At 41.5% G+C, this 19,300-nt stretch overlaps 1 protein-coding gene across 2 annotated transcripts in view; it reads left to right on the top strand.

Moving 5' to 3' along the window:
• si:ch211-26b3.4 (connector enhancer of kinase suppressor of ras 2) overlaps positions 1–19,300 on the top strand; it is a 576,848-nt gene that overhangs the window by 286,533 nt on the left and 271,015 nt on the right. For both annotated transcript variants that reach the window (XM_043704404.1, XM_043704405.1), the window contains exon 8: positions 13,000–13,068. In XM_043704404.1, the coding sequence (XP_043560339.1) occupies positions 13,000–13,068 (69 nt within the window). The remainder of the gene's footprint in view (positions 1–12,999; positions 13,069–19,300) is intronic.

Here is a 19,300-nt window from a genome sequence, read left to right as displayed (position 1 = left end):
GTGACTACCTGGTCAGGTCCACGCCCCCCTACAACCCACCCTCCCATCCTGGCACTCTCCCCTGCCACCGCAGGAACTGTAAAACCTGTGCCCACACTACCTCCCTCATCTCTATCCAAAGCCCGAAAGGAGCCTTCCACATCCATCAAAGTTTTACTTGCACATCCATTAATATCATTTATTGTATCCGTTGCTCCCGATGCGGTCTCCTCTACACTGGGGAGACTGGGCGCATCCTAGCAGAGCACTTTAGGGAACATCTCCAGGACACCCGCACCAATCAACCACACCGCCCCGTGGCCCAACATTTCAACTCCCCCTCCCACTCTGCCGAGGACATGGAGGTCCTGGCCTCCTTCACCACCACTCCCTCACCACCAGACGCCTGGAGGAAGAACGCCTCATCTGGAACACTTCAACCCCAGGGCATCAATGTGGACTTCAACAGTTTCCTCATTTCCCCTTCCCCCCACCTCACCCTAGTTCTAAACTTCCAGTTCAGCACTGTCCCCATGACTTGTCCGGACTTGACCTAACTGCCTATCTCCTTTTCCACCTATCCACTCCACCCTCTCCTCCCTGACCTATCACCTTCATCCCCTCCCCCACTCACCCATTGTACTCTATGCTACTTTCTCCCCACCCCCACCCTCCTCTAGCTTATCTCTCCACTTCAGGCTCTCTGCCTTTATTCCTGATGAAGGGCTTTTGCCCGAAACATTGATTTCGAAGTTCCTTGGGTGCTGCCTGAGCTGCTGTGCTCTTCCAGCACCACTAATCCAGAATGGGATATCTGGTCGGCATGGACGAGTTGGACTGAAGGGTCTGTTTCTATGCTGTACATCTCTATGACTCTACAGAGAGTTGTGAACACAGCCCAGTCCATAACACAAACCAGCCTCCCATTCACTGACTCCATCTATACTTCCTGCTGCCTCAGGAAAGCAACCAACTTAATCAAACTCCCTCCCACCCTGGTTATGCTCTCTTTTACCCTCTTCCGTTAGGGAGAAGATACAAGTCTGATTCAAGAGTATATTCAAGAATAGTTTCTTCTCCGCTGTTATCAGATTTGTGAACAAACCTCTTTAATGTTAATATTGGCGGCATTAACATTGTATCCTGCACTCTGATCTGTTACCATGATGCACTTGTACTGGATGATCAGCCTGTAAAGAATGTAAGACAATACTTGTCACTGTCCCTTGGTGACAGTGACAGTGATAAATCAAATCAAATCAAAACTTGTTTCATTCAAGATAACCATCTTGTAACTCCCACTCCCATTCCAAATCATAACAATAAGCTCCTAACAACACACTCCTGCTCCCATCATTATTTACCAGGCAGGGAAAGGCATGGCAGATGTGCTCAGAAAAGATGTTCCTGTACAGGATGGTTTTTAGGGTGGAGATACCATTTCACAGCAGCTTCCACTTGTATCTTGATTACTCTAACTCCAGCTGAGCATACGCCCTAGAGTCTTCCTGGTCTTTATTGCTGAGATAGCCACTGGACCAATTTGCAAAATGACTGGAGATATTGAGATAAATGTTGGTGATTTGCTGGACTTTTTACGGGTGGATCTATTGACTTCCATACATGTGCCGTTCCTGGTTGGGTTTGATGCTAGGAGGCAGTGGAGAAACAGGGGAGCAGAAGGGGCTTCCTCTGCATATATGTAACAAAAATACAAAGTTATAAACATTACATGTATGCATTTGATCATCATACAACAAATACATCTACCCCTCCATTTATACTAGTGGAGAATTCCATTTCAGGTGTAATTGGCAGGCCAGTTTAGAAACATGTCTCCTCTTTACCAGGTTTAGATGAAGACTGAACATCGCATTAATTTACTGTAAGATAAATAAGTTCAGATATGCAGTACATGTTTGTTCAAGAAGTTTATTGATGCAGTGCTAGTTCTGGGCTAGAAGTTTCAGATAGGAGTCAGGACTGGTTGGCTGTAGGAGGTGTTTTCATAATGTGGCCAAACAAGTGAATTGTCAACCTGTGAATGTTTCCAGTACATTAGATGGCCGGTGGTAAGAGTGGGAGAGTCTCCTGGTCAGGTCTCCTGCTGAAGGAAGTGGCAAACCACTGCAGAACACTGCACATAAGAATGGATCAGTCCAATGGAAGTTCTTGGCCAACAGTCAGAAATGGGGAAGAGAGAACGGACAGACAGACAGACACTGTATCACTGGCAAGCTGCAACTGAGCATCCTATCTAATGCTTTGCTTAAATTATCCCAATTATGTGATTTGCATGTGCGTTCAGACCGAACCAGGCTTTATTCCATGCCTTCAATAACCTTAAAAATGTAGGTTCACAGCGGTGGGGAAGTGACATGATCGTATTCCAAGGCCCCACATTAACTAGATGAATAGAAAATGAATAAATCTTGAGTGGAAAAAAATTAGGAAGTTTTGCCTTTTGAGAAGAAATAGATTTTTGAAAGAATCCCATTAAAGGCTAATACCTTTCAAAGGGAAAGAAATAAAATTCCATTCAGTACTGGGATTGAAAGTCATTTCATGGTGAGGAATGAGATTGGTTATCAAATCCTACACGGACATGACAATTGACCAATTGTTGAACTCATACACAGGAAGCAAATTATGAGAGTGAAATTACACTTGGTTAAGAGTGGCCATATGTGTGAATGGGAAAATCGTACACTCTTCTACAAATTGATAAGGCATTCTCCTGAAACTTTAGCATAGGCATGAACTTACCTAAAAGGTAATGGGCTACATTGTGTTTTCCACCTGAGGGACTTTGTTGGAGCCTTTTGCTCTTCATTTTGTACATTTAGATGTCAATAAATTACAGTACTGCCTTAAAATACCATTCACACTTTAAATCAGAGTAAAATACTATTGCTAAAATACATGCCAGTGATGATCTTTCCCAATAGTGTTGAAAATTGAGAGTGAATATCTCATAAACTTAATGTCTTAGCTTCTTTATTTATATCATGTGACTCAGCCAACCACATTAAATAAAGTTTTAAATTAAATGACTTGCTTTTTATAGATGATATTAAAATCAATCAAATCTTAACTTCTTTTGAAATAGGTCAGCCCAAATGTAATATGTCGAAAGTCCTATGACATCAGGTTATTGTCCAACAGGTTTATTTGAAATCACAAGTTTTTGGAGCGCTGCGTCTTGATCAGGTGATGTCATGTGACTTCTGACTTTGTCCACCCCAGTCCAGCATTGGCACTGTCACATCAAATGTAATATGATCCACAATATCCAAATTCTGTCATTGGCGGAATTAAAATGATTTGTGTGATAACTGTCCTGCAATCTACGGATCTTTGAATTTGTTTCTGAAGTAGCATCCTTATGAAGTTCGCGCTGTGATCCCTGGCTTTTTATACTGTCCATCTCTTGTCCTTTCCATTTTTTTAAAAAAGTCTTTTTTGCCCATTTGCTTTATCTTGAATCAGTTTTCTCTCCTGTGACATAAAGCTGGCAAATCAGCTCATGGTTAGTCGTAGGTAAAAACAAGGACTGCAGATGCTGGAAACCAGAGTCTAGACTTATGGTTAGTCGTACTCAATGCATACACGACAGGTTTGCTCACTGGCTACCAAGTAACAGTTCATTTTCACTGTAGGAGATATATAATCTCCCAGGATTTCATAGCTCCACCAGTTCGGCTTAATCCATTGCCTTGTGACTGGAATATTTTACCCACTATGTTGCTAGACCTGGGGGCTACTAATGACTTAGTGAGGGCACTGGAGTAACTGGATTTTGTGAATGATTGGATTAATAAATCATTTACTTATTAATGGGCACAAAAGAAACTGAGGAAATATCTAGGATAGAGTAACTGAGTACCAGAAAAAGAGAAACAGAGAAGGAATGAGAGGTTGGATTAAAAAAGGGGAAAAAAAGAGACAGAAAGGAAAAAAAGGGATTATTTTTCAAAAAAAAAATTATGATCTCTGACCACAGTTTTCCACAATTTCAGATTTTCCAATTTCTTTTTTGGGTTGGAGTGGTTGAGTGTCAATGCAGAAACATAAATCTACCTGTGCTGTTGATTCCTCACCCTAACTGTCTACAGACAATTTAATTGGCAATCAATATCCAAACGTTGTAATTTCATGAACCTCAAGGGGGTGCTGAGGGCGATCTGTCATTTTAATGAGACAAACAGCAGGATGGGGCAAATTGTTGAGCAACCTGTTTCAATTCTCTGGGTATCTCTTCCTTGCGGCAAGTTACTGAAGAGATTGCACCTTCATAACAATAGGTTATGAAACACACCGTTGTCTTGCCACAAATCTGGGAAATATTAAAACAAAGTTTGGAATCTGTAAAACTTGGCTTTTGATCAGACTGCAATTCCAATTGCAGTTGGTGTGGCAGTATTCCCTGAAGATTGGTTCATGTCTCATGCCAGAGGCCACTTGCCAGTTATGTTGTCAATCTGACTTTTAATTTATACTAGTAGTCCTTAGCTTTTGCTCAACCAAAGCCAATTCATATCGTATCATGGAATGTTCTAATGTAGAAACAGGTTTCACTAGAGGTTCTTTCCACAGCCTAATCTACTCCTACACTATGGCATATTCCTCAAATAACCCAATATTCCTCCATTTCAAGCAACTGTCTGAATCCCCTTAAAAATGTTTTACAGCTTGTTCTTCAACAACATTTTATGATGGGAATTCCATAGCCTCAAACAAAAAACAAAATGTTTGTGATATCCCCTTCAATAATGAGCCATACATTTTCTTTTATTAACTCTTTCTATTTCTCTTTTGGTGGTATTTAATTAATTAATTCCCTGACTGTTTCACATTAATTTGCTTTCTCCAACTCTTCTTTCTTGGCCCTTCAGTTCTTCCTAAACACATAACTTGCAATTTGCAGAGTTAATCGGGAGGAGCCAGAGGATATGATTTACTTGGACGTTTGGAAGGCATTCGAGAAGGTTCCACATAAGAAATTAACATTTAAAGTTAAAGGGCATGGGATTGAGGATAATGCACTGACGTGGGTAGAGAACTGACTGGCAGACAGGAAACAAGTTGGAATAAATGGGTCTGTTTCCGAGTGTCAGCGAGTGACCAGTGGGGTACCGCAGGGATCAGTGCCTGGATCCCAGCTATTCACAATATATATTCATGAATTAAATGAGGGAACTAATTGTAACCTTTTCAAGTTTGCAGATGACACAAAGTTGGGTGGGAGGTTGAACTGTGAGAAGGATGCAGAGATACATCAGTTGAGTGAGTAGGCAAATCCATAGCAGGTGAAGTACATAGGGGATAACAATGAGGTTATTTATTTTGGTAGCAAAAACAGGAAGGCATATTATTATTTGGTGGCGATGCAATGAAACTGGGTGTTCTTCTACACAGTTCCTGAAGATAAGCATACAGGTGCACCAGGCAGTGAACTAGGCAAATGGTATGTTTGCCATCATAGCGAAAGGATTCAGATACAGGAGCAGGGATGTCTTGCTGCAATTACATAGGGCTTTGGTGAGACAGTACCTAGAAGGTTGTGTGCAGTTTTGATTTTTTAATCTGAGGAAGGATGTTCTGGCAATGGAAGGAGTGCAAAAAACGTCCACCAGATTCATCTCAGAGATGGGAGGACTGATGTTTGAAGAGACTGGATTGTTAGAACTATCTTCACTGGAGTGTTGGGTAGTGTACTGTAGGAGAATGAGAGATGGAGTCTCATAGAAACCTGTGGAATTCTAACAGGACTCGACTGGATAAACACAGGAATGATGTTCCCAATGACTGGGAAATCCAGAACCTGGGGTCAGTCTAAGGATAGAGGGTCAGCCATTTGGGACAGAGATCAGAAGAAATGTATTCATCCAAAGAATGGTGGGCCTATGGAATTCTCTGACACATAAAACAGTTAAGACAAAAACATTGCATAATTCCAAGGAGGATATAGATATAATTCTTAAAGCAAAAGGGATTAAAGGTTGTTGAGTAGGATGGTCAACCATGGCCATGTTGAATAGCAGAGCAAGCTCAATGGGCCAGATGGCCTACTCCTGTTCCAATTTCCATGTTTCTATACAATGTAACTGAGGGATTCTCCCTTGTTCCTCTCAAGTCACTGCATTGTCCGACAGATTTGAAACAAAATCCATGTTAAGTATAGATAGATGCATTGCAAATGCTGGATGACAGCCTCTGGTTGTCATGTATGTCAAACATGTATTTACAACCTGCAACCTCCCTGAAACAGCTGCTAGACCACTGAGCATTGATAAACAATCATGTAGAGGATAATGAATTCAAGGGAGATTCTGTTAACATTGAAATAAGTGAATGTGTTTCTTATTTTTCAGAAAATTAGTAAAACTGATCTGGCTGATTTAATGAGCCACTAAATTACATCACTAACTGGGACATGGGAAACAAAGGATGGAATTTCTCTGTGAAAATACCACTGACGCAAAAGGTTAAGGAAGGATTTAATTGATTTTTCTGAAATTCTGAGGGGTTTTGACAGACTTAGATGGGGAGAAACCTTTCCACTGACAAAAATTTGGTAAGCAGATAAACAAAATAACATAATTATCAAAGAAACCAGAGCTAACATGAAGAGTCATATTTTTACACAGCAAGTTGTTATGATGGATTTAAAATAAACTTTCAAAAAGGAATTGGATAGTTTTTTTGAAAAGTATTTGCATGGTTTTGGGGGAAAGGAAACTGTGGGACTAATCACAGTAACATGACAGTAATGCCAGTGTACTAATAATCCACAGGCCTGGACTAATAGTTAAAGGTTCAAGGTTCATATTGTATTTTGGCAATTTGTGAATTTGAATTTAATTGAATAAACTAATTTGGAGTCAAGGGCATTAGGGTACTATTATTGGCTAGTGAGAAACAATGAGATGGTCATGAAAACCCAACTCTTTCACTTCGGCTCTGTAAAAAGGAAATCTGCCATCCCGACGTGCTCTGGCCTTAATATGTCTTCAAAGCCAGAGTGATAGGGTTAATTCAGAATTCCCCTCAGAAATAGCTCAGTCGTCCTTAATAAAAACTGACAATAAGAATAACACTGGATATGCCAGCCAGCATCAGTTTTATTGGTGGTAGTCAGCCTTGTCCACGCCACAATGTCCTCCTTTACAACACAGACTGGTCAAGTGACAAACTGAAAAAGTTATTCAACATCATACTGACCAAACAACATCAGTTCATGTTGTGTTATGTTGTCAGCAGCAGAACAGCATATAGTCATGATGGAGCGAACTTGTGAGTCCTGAACATTTATCTTGAATCCCATGGGATCTCATAGAATTGGGTCAAATGTGGACCAGTAAATCTCTAGCTGATTATCGCTTACGATCCTCCCTCGGCCTATGATTTGCTACCGCACCATTTGGACCGAATTGTGATGATATTCAGGGTATACTCTGGCACAGAAGCATCATTACTAACTAAGCTATGCAACTCCTGCCAGTGAAATTTTGTGAAGACAAAACACAAGGAATTCACTTGCTTGACTTTGTCCTCATCAATCAATTTATTTCAGATGTACCTCTCCAAGTACTTTGGTGAAAGTATGCTCATTTCAGAATTCTGTCCACAATCTTTATACCTTTCTGAGCTGCAAAATCCTCAACCAATGTCTGCAAGCTCCTCAGAGCTAATTTTTTTCTGTTCATGGGTAGAGTTATATATTTCTAAACTGCAAAGTCCAAGCTGGATGATATTGCAATATTTCGATTGACTAACCTGGGTAAAAATGTAAACGTTTTATTTTCTATTTCTCAGACTCATTGGGAAACGTGTGAAAGCAGACACTAAATGTTTGGTGTACTGATGAGGAAACCCTTTTGGACAGCCTAATTTTCGCACATAGTCTTGCCTTCTATGGCTGATCTTCATAATTTCACATTGCCTGAATTTATTGTGATGTGGAGATGCTGGCTTTGGATTGGGGTGGACAAAACCAGAAGTCACACGACACCAGGTTCTAGTTTGACAGGTTTATTTGAAACCACAAGCTTTCAGAGCGCTGCCTCTTCATAAGGTACACTTGAAAAAGGAGCAGCGCTTCGAAAGCTTGTGTGATTTCAAATAAACCTGTTGGACTATAACCTGGTTTGTGTGACTCCTGTCTGAATTGTGAAGTGCAGATTAGAAGAAGCCTTCAGGGAACTATATACACATCCTCCATACACCCAACTTGCTAAATGATGTGGAGTACACTCACTAACACATACTGGAAGGCTTCAAGATGATTGAGGGATAGAGTTAGAGGTGTCGACATCACGGGATATGTGACACTGCAGGTTTGTACCTACTCTCCTCACCCTCCTGTCCCTTTGTCTTGTAGCAACTGGAGTTACTCTGCCTAGCCTCATATCTTCCTTGTTCCCTGTTGTCAAGTGGGACCTCTGAGCAAGATACTAATGGCCATGCAATCCCATCTTATACTAGCTCCTGTGCAGTGTCCATTAAGATACAATGGCAGCCAATTCACTCTTTTCAGGTGAAGTCCTCAAGAGAATTTCCTGGAAAAACGTTGATAAAGTGCTGATGAAGCCTTGACCAAGTGTCTCAGGAATCTTTCGATCTATTTTAGAAGCCTTTTTCAAACCTCCAGCAGCAGTTAAAGGCAATCTGTCTTTAAATTGTGCTTGAAAACTATAGCAATGGCTTGTCCACTATCATCATAGAATTGCTAAAATGCGAAAATAGGCCATTGGGCCCAACAAGTCCACACTGACCCTTTGAAGAGTCACTCACCCAGACCCATTCCCCTACTACTGTACATTTACCCCTAACCAATGCCCCTAGCCTACACATCCCTAAACACTATGGGCAATTTAGCATGGCCAATTCACCTAACCTGCACATTTTTGCACTGTGGGAGGAAACCGGAGCATCCAGAGGAAAGCTATGCAGGTACAGGAAGAATGTGCAAACTCCATATAGACATTCCCCTGGTTCTGGAAACAAACCCGGATCCCTGGCGCTGTGAGGCAGCAGTGCTAACCACTGAGCCACCGTACCAAGCTGTTATCAAATACCTTGAAATATCATAAATGAGCGTTGATTGGCAGTTTATTTGAATTTCTTGTGTCATAACAAGTTGATGAGGGCAGTGCCAGATGTGTTTAGATGGAGGTAGTGAGGATTTCTGCAGAGCAGTCTGGTCAAACAAGTTAAAGCCCTTGGGATCCAAGGGAGAGTAGAAGATTAGGTGCAAAATTCAAATATTAGCAGAAAGTACAGGGTGATGGTTATCTTGTGGGTTTGCAACTGGAAGGGTGACACCAGGGGGATTCCTCAAGGATCAGTCCCTGGTCCCTTGCTTTTAGTAATTTAGATTAATGATTTAGACTCAAATGTAGGGGGGCAATGAAGAGGTTTGCAGGTAGTACAACAATTGGTTGGATGGTGAACAGTGAGGAGAGGGTTTGGACTACAAGAGGATATAGATGATCTGGTCGGTTGGGCAGAGAAGTGCAAAATGGAAATTAGTCTGGAGAAGTGAGGTAATGCATTTTGGATGTAGCACAGGATAAAAGAAGACATGAGAAATGGGAGAATACTGAATAGTGTAAGAGGGACAGAGGGACCTTGGAGTGTATATCCACAGATTACTAAAAATAGATGGGCAGTTCAATAAGATGACAGATCGAATGCTTTCCTTTATTTATCAAGGCATAGAATGTAAGAGTAGGCAGATTATTGTCAAACTGTAAGCAACATAGTTAGACGACAGCTGGAATGTTGTCCACACTACAGGAGGGATATAATTGCACTGCAGAGGGACCCTTTGGATATTTGTAGGAATGTGGTCAGTGCTGGAAACATTTGACTATATGGAAAAATTGGAAAGATTGGGGATCATTCCCTTAGAACAGAGACAGCCAAAGGGGTCATTTAACTCAAGTGTATAAAGTTATAAGGGTCAACCTATTTACCTGAACACAGTGGTCAAATCACATGGTGAGATATATATTGAAAGTAATTGGAGCAGAGCTGAGACAACATTTTCTCGGCTGGGCTAGAGATATGAAAAGTTGGAATGTACTCCCTGAAAACTTAGTTGCGTAGACTCTGACCACGTTTAAAAAGTATTTGGATGTCTCCTTGATGAACGATGACCCACAACGCTCCTGGCCTGGTGCAAGAAGTTGGTATTAGTGGTGACCCAGAGGACTACTCGCCCAGTCAGGTCCTGGGATAGAAACAGACCACTCTATCTGAAGCTGCTTGCCAATGAGGGGCCAGCAGCTACTATGAGGAGCAGTGACCTACACTCGGCCTAGGCTGTTGGCTGCACCATAACCAACAAGATGACAGGAGAGTGGAGGAATCACATGGTGTGGTGGGGGGTGTGTTGCAGGTAGAGAGTATTTGGAGGCAAGGGTGGTCTCTTTCACCCTTCAACTCTTGCCCGAAAACCATGTATCCTGATTGCTCCAGAGTGGTCATTAACTGAACACCTAATGGTCTTAATTAAGGAAGGTTGGCCTTGGGCTTTCCTGCCCAGGGTTTAATCCCTCACAGTAGCTTCTGGTTGTGTGCGTGTGTGTGTATGTGTGTGTATGTGCGTGTGTGTGTTGTAGAGCAGGTGGCCTTTCAGCCCATCATGTACATGCTAGTTAGGAAGACTGATCCACTCTAATACCACCCTCTTGCACCAGGCCAGTAGCCCTGCACGTTCATCAAGAAGATATCCAAATACTTTTTAAATGTGGTGAGAGTCTATTCACCTGAGTTTTCAGGGAGTACACTCCAACTTTTCATATCCCAAGCCAGGCCAAGAAAATGTTGCCTCAGCTCCCCTCTAATTACTTTCAATTTATATCTTCCCATGTGGTTTGACACTGTGTTCAGGTAAATAGGTTGATCCTTATAATTCTATACACTTCAATTAAGCCACCCCTACGACCATCTCTGTTCCAAAGGAATGATCCCCAATCTTTCCAATTTTTCCACATAATCAAATGTCTCCAGCACTGACCACATTCCTACAAATATCCAAAGGGTCCCTCTGCAGTGCAATCCCTCCTGTAGTGTGGACAACATTCCAACTGTCGTCTAACTAGTGTTGCTTACAGTTCGACAATAACCTGACTACTCTTATATTCTGTGCCTTGACAAATAAAGGAAAACATTCTATATGCCATCTCATTGAACTGCCCAGCCAATTTTAGCGATATGTGGATATACTCTCCAAGGTCTCTCTGTCCCTCCTACACTATTCTGTATTCTCCAATTTCTTGTGTCTCCCTTTATCCTGTGCTACATCCAAAATGCATTACCTCACTTCTCCAGACTAATTTCCATTTTGCACTTCTCTGCCCAACGACCAGATCATCTATATCCTCTTGTAGTCCAAAACCTCTCCCCACTGTTCACCACCGAAGCAATTTTGGGAAGGAAGTGAGTATCTCTCTGGTGCTAACCCACCCAATTATTTGCCCTTCCTGCCACATACTCTGCAACTTCAAGGGGCTGGAAAATCGTGCTCTGTTATATCCAAATTCTGGAATATGACACTTCTAAACTACATGATATGTCAAAAGTTAAAATACAATCCAGCAAAAGGAAGAATCACTTAAAATTCATCTTTATTGACTTATAGGGTCTTTTTTAAATCAACCTGTGAAGAAATGTCATTGCATACCTCTGGACCAGTGTAGACATGAACCTCCTGGTTCAAAGGTAGTGACACTGCTTGATGACTCCTTCAATTTAGACTTTACTAATGAGCCCTTCATTAGTTGGGCTAATGAGATTGGTATAACACCATTATCCTGTTATCGCAGTTAAGTGTACTCAGTTAGTGATCAAACTTCTATTGCAACAGGATATTAATTACTCAATTCTGAAAACAAAATCAATACACACATACACAAAATTAGTCACTGAATGTTTAAAAAACATGAAAGCAGTTTCTTCCAATCAGATATGTGCTACTTTTGTCTAAAGTCAGTAACTTGGGCCCGGAATGTTTGCTGGGTCTTGAGTGTTAAGAATTTCCAGATCCTGCAGAATCATTCCAGCAGTTTGGAAAGCTGGGGAGAAAATAAGCATTGTGGGAAATATTGCTTTCCCTTCTGAGACATGCTCAGAACCACAACCGGCATAAAGCACCAGAACAACCAGAGAGAAACTTCCAATGATCAACTGAGGTGTGTGAATGAAGAACCAAAAAAAGTCATTCTGATAATTTTGTACACTTTAAATCAGTTAATTCCAAGCTGGAGGATGCGGTTTGAGGTTTTGTTTTATCACTGACGTGACTGCATGGTGAGCAGAAGGATATGCTTGAGGCCTTGGACATCAAGGCTGGAGTGGATCATAAAGCCCGGTCTCAAGCATCTATGAAGTTATGACCTGATCATTGGTCACTGGAATGGGGAGCGGGATGGATTGTCCTGTCACTTGCGTCACATAAATGCAAGATTCACTTTTAACCACGTTTAGTAATATAGTTACTTGCAGGTGTCATGTTGAGAGATTATTCCTGGTGCATAACTGTATGAAAAGTGGTACATAAGTTGAAAATAAATACAAGATGGCAGGATCAATTCTATGCTCCATAATCCTCCACACTGCAAGCAGTAACTTACATATTATCCATTTAATATTCTTTGTTTTGCAGTTATGCATTGTGTTTCTTGCTTCAACAGTTAGAAGGTTTAGAGCTTTAGGATACCATTTGCTAACTGTGACAAAAACCTGAAGTTCTGATGCGTAGTGCGAACAATTGTCAGGTTCCTTTTCAAAACACCACCTTCTACATGTCTGTGTAACCATATAAAAAGGCTGCACTTTGATTGAATTCCCCTCACATGCTAAGTGTATTTGTTCATAACATTTTGACATCTGTTACTTAATGCTTCAGAACTTCACTGTTATTCCTCAAATCTTAACAAGACGTGGAGCCACGGTGTTTTTTAAAACATTATATTCTCAAATGTCTGATACGATTCCTTTCTCTGCACACAGTCTCCTGCAGACCAGTGCAAGAAGATTCATGCAGGGGATGAAGTGATTCAAGTCAACCATCAAACTGTGGTAAGTGGTTTAAGTTTCAAAAAAGGATTGTGATTTCATTGGTAGTTGAAGTTTCTTTTCCTTTGAGTTCTGATGAGGAGTTTATTTTTGAGGAGAAGGGTAGTAACTGTCCCTTTAATAATTAATTTAACATCTTTCCATAGCAGCACAAGGTATAGGACTATGAATTTGCACTGAATTGTGTGTACCTTAAAAACTCCCAGCATCATAGAATCCCTACAGTATGGAAGCACGCCATTCAGCCCAGACCAATCCTCTGAAGAGGATCCCACACTATCCCTGTACCACGGGTAATCCCCCTAACCTGCACATCCCTGGACACTATGAGCAATTTACCAATCCACTTAACCTGCACATCTTTGGACTGTGGGCGGAAATACACCCAGGTGTAGGGGAGGATGTGAAAGCTCCACACGGACAGTCACCTGCGGGTGGAATTGAACCTGGGTATCTGGCACTGTGAGGCTGCAGTGCTAGCCACTGAACTACCATGTCACCCCAATGAATGGATATAATTATATAAGAATTGCTAGAAAACAAATTCTATGGTTCATCTAGTTCGCCTTCTACTGTCCTTACGGCACAATTTTTGATTCATTCTGTAATTATTCTCCAGCAATTATCCCACAGCAGATCCAGAAATGCTGTAAGGGAAAACCCACATTGCAGGAGAACTTTAGTCAAAATTCTTTTATTCCTCCAAGAATACTAAAATTGCCACATATTCTGTCCAAAATTACTCACATACTTGGATTTCCATTTCAAAGGCAGGGGTCAGGTGACAGGAATGAGGCCACTATTACAATCCTATCTCTGACTAGAGATATCTGACAGACAGAATCTTTCAAGCGCTTAGTCCTAGGTATGTAAGGAAGCTGTTTCCAAAATGACCAGGTTAAAAGGCTTCCATATATACTTCAAACTGCTGATCACTTTAACCATCTCCCTTACTCAACCCCCCATACCCTGCAAACCCCCTTAGCCCTGATGAAACACACCTAGTCCATTTTGCTGGCTGAAACTGAGCTGATTCCTGCTTTCATTGGATAATGGGAGTCCATCATCCTCACAATAATTATTCCAGTTTACATCAGTGAAAGAGACTGCTTTGCCCCAACTACATGGCCACAGAAAGTATTGCTGTTGTGCAATAAATGAAACATCTTTTGCCATGAAGACACAGAGAACTGGTTTGTGGTGTTTTGATTTCCATTATCCAAGTTGAACCTGCAGTAGCACCAACATACCAAGTCTAGGACTTCCTTTAGTAGTGCAAGCCTGATGTTAGACCCAAAAGTAGGCTCATTTTACATCAGTGTCGTATAACAATGGTATTTGTCTAGTTTTGAGGATTGCAATTTCACTCAGCAAATTTTTATTACCAACATAATAAGCAGTAGTTTGTTTTACTGTTGATAGTGTCTATAATGTTAATATAATATCATATAACCACTTTAGTTTTACTGCTACATTATAAACACCTCTGTTGGCACCAGTTCCTCTATCTAGAGTAGCCTGTATTATCTGGTTTATTGACAGGCCTTTCATTATTTCTACTTGGCACTTTGCGTGTATTTGCCCTGTCAGATTAATGAAGTAATTCCATCGTCAGGCATCCCCAGTGGCAAATACCACTACTGGGGAATGAATATTGAATTTTAATTCAGGAATAGAAATAAGAAGCTAATGATGTCATGAAACTGTTGTCGATTGTCAGGAAAGCCCATCTGCTTCACTAATATCCTTTAGAGAAGGAAAAACTGCTGTCCTTACCTGGTCTGGCCTACATGTGACTTTAGACCCACAGCAATGTGGTTAGCTCTTAACTAGCCTCTGGGCAAATCATTCTTGGCAATAAACACTGGTTCAGATACCATGAATGCATATAAAGAAATGTAGGGAAATAGATTAGATTACTTACAGTGTGGAAACAGGCCCTTCGGCCCAACAAGTCCGCACCGACCCGCCGAAGCGTAACCCACCCAGACCCATTCTCCTACATTTACCCCTTTCCCTAATAACTACGGGCAATTTAGCATGGCCAATTCACCTAACCCCTGCACATTTTTGGACTGTGGGAGGAAACCGGAGCACCCGGAGGAAACCCACGCAGACACGGGGAGAACGTGCAAACTCCACACAGAGAGTCGCCTGAGGCGGGAATTGAACCCGGGTCTCTGGCGCTGTGAAGCAGCAGTGCTAACCACTGTGCTACTGTGCCGCCCATAAATAGCAGAGGTGTTGCAAGTTATTTTCAGGAACCCCTTCCTGCTGTAGTTCCCCACTGCAAATTCAGATCCTGGAGTTCTCACGTCATCCCTATCCCTCTGTTCATGTGTAACTATTGAATCACAATCCATTCTAAATTCCAAGCTTCAGCCTTCTTCACACTTCTCTGCAGGTTCTTCAAAATTCTTACTTTTGTTGAATTCAGCAACTGTGACTTCTGAAAATTTCTGCTTGAACTTAACAGCCATGATTCATTAAATTCAGAGTTTGTTCAACAAAATCTGAGAGTTTCAAGAGGCAAATAAGCCTTATCACTGCAGCTTCTTTACATCAGTTTCAGCTCCTGCCGTTCATGAATGCAGGAAGTGTTCTTCAAATTGTCTTAAGGGCACCCTGCTTCCACTTCAATAACATTTCATTCCTAAGATCTGAAATCCATCACCTACTTATGCCTCAGTTAGGCTAGCAAGCCTGATGGCACTTAGATGCCAAGCTACTGGTGCCTTAACTGTGAAACCTGCAAGGTTGTTTTAAAAACTTGAAATATTATATAAAACCATGATGAATTAACATTCAGTCATCAGTCTGAAAAAACAGAAATTAAAATTAACCAAGAAACTGGGAGCTGTTAATAAAACTTTTCGGCCGAGAGCTAGCAGAACATTATTACTGTACCTTAGAAAGCATGCCGTAATATCCTTCAGAGAAAATACAGCTCTGCTCTTGCTCTTGAACCTGAACTATAAATGATCTTCCCCCAACACCATGTAGCTCATTTTAACATCCGGTGTACTGCTGTGGCAAATAATTCAATTTAAGATTCAACATTTGCTCCAAGCAAATAGATACAGGCAACACCCATTAGGAAGTATCTAAAAAGTCAAATCTCTGTACTCCGCTTCGGCCCTTGAATTTCCTGGATTGTTTGAATGCTCCACAATTCTAGCTACCTTTTTGTTTTGTTTTGCTCTACATTAATACAATCTATTTTAAAATATAAGCTACATTTAATTAAAATTCCTCTTCTAATGCCTAAAAGGAAAATATTTTCTTAAACTTAAGGCCAGCTTAAAATCTGGTATTGAGCAAAACCGTTTTATTGTTTGGAATGAATGTTGAGATTCTAATGCATAAGCAGTTGCTGAAATCCAAAAGTATTTATGCTTGTTTAATAAATATTAATATATAATTGTTATTCAACACTACGGTATGCTTTGTAAGGTACTGTAATAATCTTCTGTTGGCTCTCGGTTGAAAGGTTTTGTTGCCTGCTACAACACAGTTCCCAGTTTCTTGGTTAATTTTTATTTCTGTCTTTTCAGACTGATGACTGAGTGTTAATTCATTGATGGTTTTATTTAATATTTCAAGGATGCTTACATTGTTCAGTCCCAAGAAACTGTATACATTGCAGTTTTTCACCTTTCTATCTGGGTTTGACCTCATCCCCAGGTAGATAGGATAGTAGCTTCTTTATATGTTCTATATTAAGAGGGGTTTATTTGTGTAAAATCAATCTCATTCTCAGTGGATATGGTTTTCCAGACAAAGTCCACATTTGAGACAATATTGCCAATTTATTTTCAAAGTGACTGGCGCGTGAAATTAAACTGTCTCTTTACGATATTCAGGTTAAGTTTGTCCTGCAAATGTTAAAAGCAAAATGCAGAAAACTCTACATATTTTCCCTGGAGCTTTGGAGGCTCGGTGGGTGGGGGGGCGGGGTTGCCATTATAGTAGTTTATAAAATCATGAGGGGCATGGATAGGGTGAATAGCCGGGGTAGCCGAGTCCAAAGCTAGAGGGCATAGGTTTAAGGTGAGAGGGGAAAGATTTAAAAGGGACATAAGGCACAACTTTTTCATGCAAAGGGTGGTGCGTGTATGGAATGAGCTGCCAGAGGAAGTGGTGGAGCTGGTACAATTACAGCATTTAAAAAACATCTGGATGGGTATATGAATAGGAAGGGTTTAGATGGATATGGGCCAAATGTTAGCAAATGGGATTAGATTAATTTAGGATATCTGGTTAGCAAGGATGAGTTGGACCGAAGAGTCTGTTTCCATGTTTTATAACTCCAGGACTGGGCACTTACCAAACACTTGGGAATTATGTGCTGGATATACACCTGGAGCAGTATATACTTGGCACCAATATGATTATCTGGGAAAGCATTAGAAATAGAAGGAGGAATAGAACACGTGACCCTTTGAGTGTACTGCATTTTCCAGTACAATCATGGGTAAGTCTTGTCTTCAGTTTCACTTTCCCTGGCTCTTCAATTCTTTTTTCCCTTGACAGAGCAGAGGCTAGATTTTACCGTCCCTCACCAGTAGGTCTGAAGGTGGGTTTTGGGGTGGGGGGAGCATACTAAGTTTAGAGGTGACACTGCCAACTATCCACACCTGCAGCCCCACTGCAGTTTTACCAGTGGAGGGTTTGGCATCAGCTAGTGCACCTCTAGTGTGCCAATTGAGGCCCTTAAGTTGGTAATTCCTGCCCATTTAACAGCTTTATCCTGCAGCCACTGGAACCTAATGGCGGTGGGAGAGCCGCATGCCCAACAGCCAATCTGGGTAGTTTTCCCTGCATTGTCTGGTTGCACATGGTATGGGAGGGAAAGGTGGTGTCTGCGGGAGGGGGAATCTCTCCTTAATTGGCTCCTTGGCTGATCAGAAGCCCCACCACTCCACAACAAGGTGTTACCCTCCCCGTTTCCCTCTCCTACCTCTCAAGCCTTAGCCCTCAGCCTTCTCATGGATCCTGCCATCTTGGTGGCAATCAAGACCCCCAAACACTTTCAATACAATTCAGCACTGAGCACAAATGCAATACCAGCAGTGGCCCACTGCTCCCAGTGGCGCTGTCCACTCTGGAGTTCTGCATTTTGGCACTTGAAGGTTGAGAGGCAGAAAGCACACCTCCAGCTGTTAAATGACCACTGGGATGCTATTCTTTGTCTGGACTAACATTTTTAGCTGGGTTGGGAGTGTAGGGATCATGCTAACCCATATAAATGAGCCCAATGAAGAAGATAGAGACTGTGAGAGACAGACTGAATGAGATGCGTTCAGAGATGCATCTAGATATCAGACATAAGCCAAAGTTAACTTTGGAGAAATCTCATTGTTACAAAGCAATGCTAATGGAACTGGAGTGAATGCCTTCTCCATTTCCTCAGTATTTAGTCAGGGGTAAGTGTTGAGTAATAGGGTAGGAGAATAGGTCTTGCTAGGTTACTCTTCGGAGGGTCGGTGTGGACTTGTCAGGCTGAAGAGCCTGTTTCCACACTGTTGGGATTCAATGAAAAGTTCAGCCCCTACCAGCTCCACCAATATACATCCCATCACTGATGACGGTAAGTAGAAATTTACCATTGAGGCAAGCAACCATTCAAAGCTCCTCAGCTCCTTCGAGTTCCATTTTCTGTTATGAATCTGTGACCCAAGCATCTTGTCGGTGCTGCCAAAGTAAAGTAGTGTCCTTTCACCATTACTGTGCTGCCAAGTTCCAGGTCTCTTGCGCCTGTTCTGCAGAGTCTCACATCCAATTATGTCTTGCTCCACTGGGCAAGGGACCTCTTGTTCTACCAGAGCTCTACACTGTTGTTGTTGCAGTGGGCCCTGGTTCCCCCTCTCCACTCCCTTCTCATCCAGAACTGATAAATATCATAGGGCAACTTTTCCACAGGGATTTTCCTGATATCCTGACACCACAATCTATGGTTTGGAGGACAGAAGATCTCAAGAAACATAATCACATTGAAATGCCATATGATCCAGTTTCTGAGCTTTATTATTGAAATAACTCCACAGAGACTGGTATCCAGTCACGAAGTTACCCTTTATTGATAAATGCATAATGCTTGACACTGATCCAGCATCCTCAGAGCCAGCTGTCAGAGTGAACAGACCTCCTGACACTCCTGTTTATTTTTTTTTAATTTCATTAAACAATTACAAAAGAGGTTACAGAAAAACAGTTAACATTTACAGCTGTATAC

The sequence above is a fragment of the Chiloscyllium plagiosum genome, chromosome 15 (assembly GCF_004010195.1).
Source record: "Chiloscyllium plagiosum isolate BGI_BamShark_2017 chromosome 15, ASM401019v2, whole genome shotgun sequence".
In the NCBI taxonomy this organism is placed as follows: domain Eukaryota; kingdom Metazoa; phylum Chordata; class Chondrichthyes; order Orectolobiformes; family Hemiscylliidae; genus Chiloscyllium; species Chiloscyllium plagiosum.
This window is presented reverse-complemented; position numbering and strand designations above follow the sequence as displayed.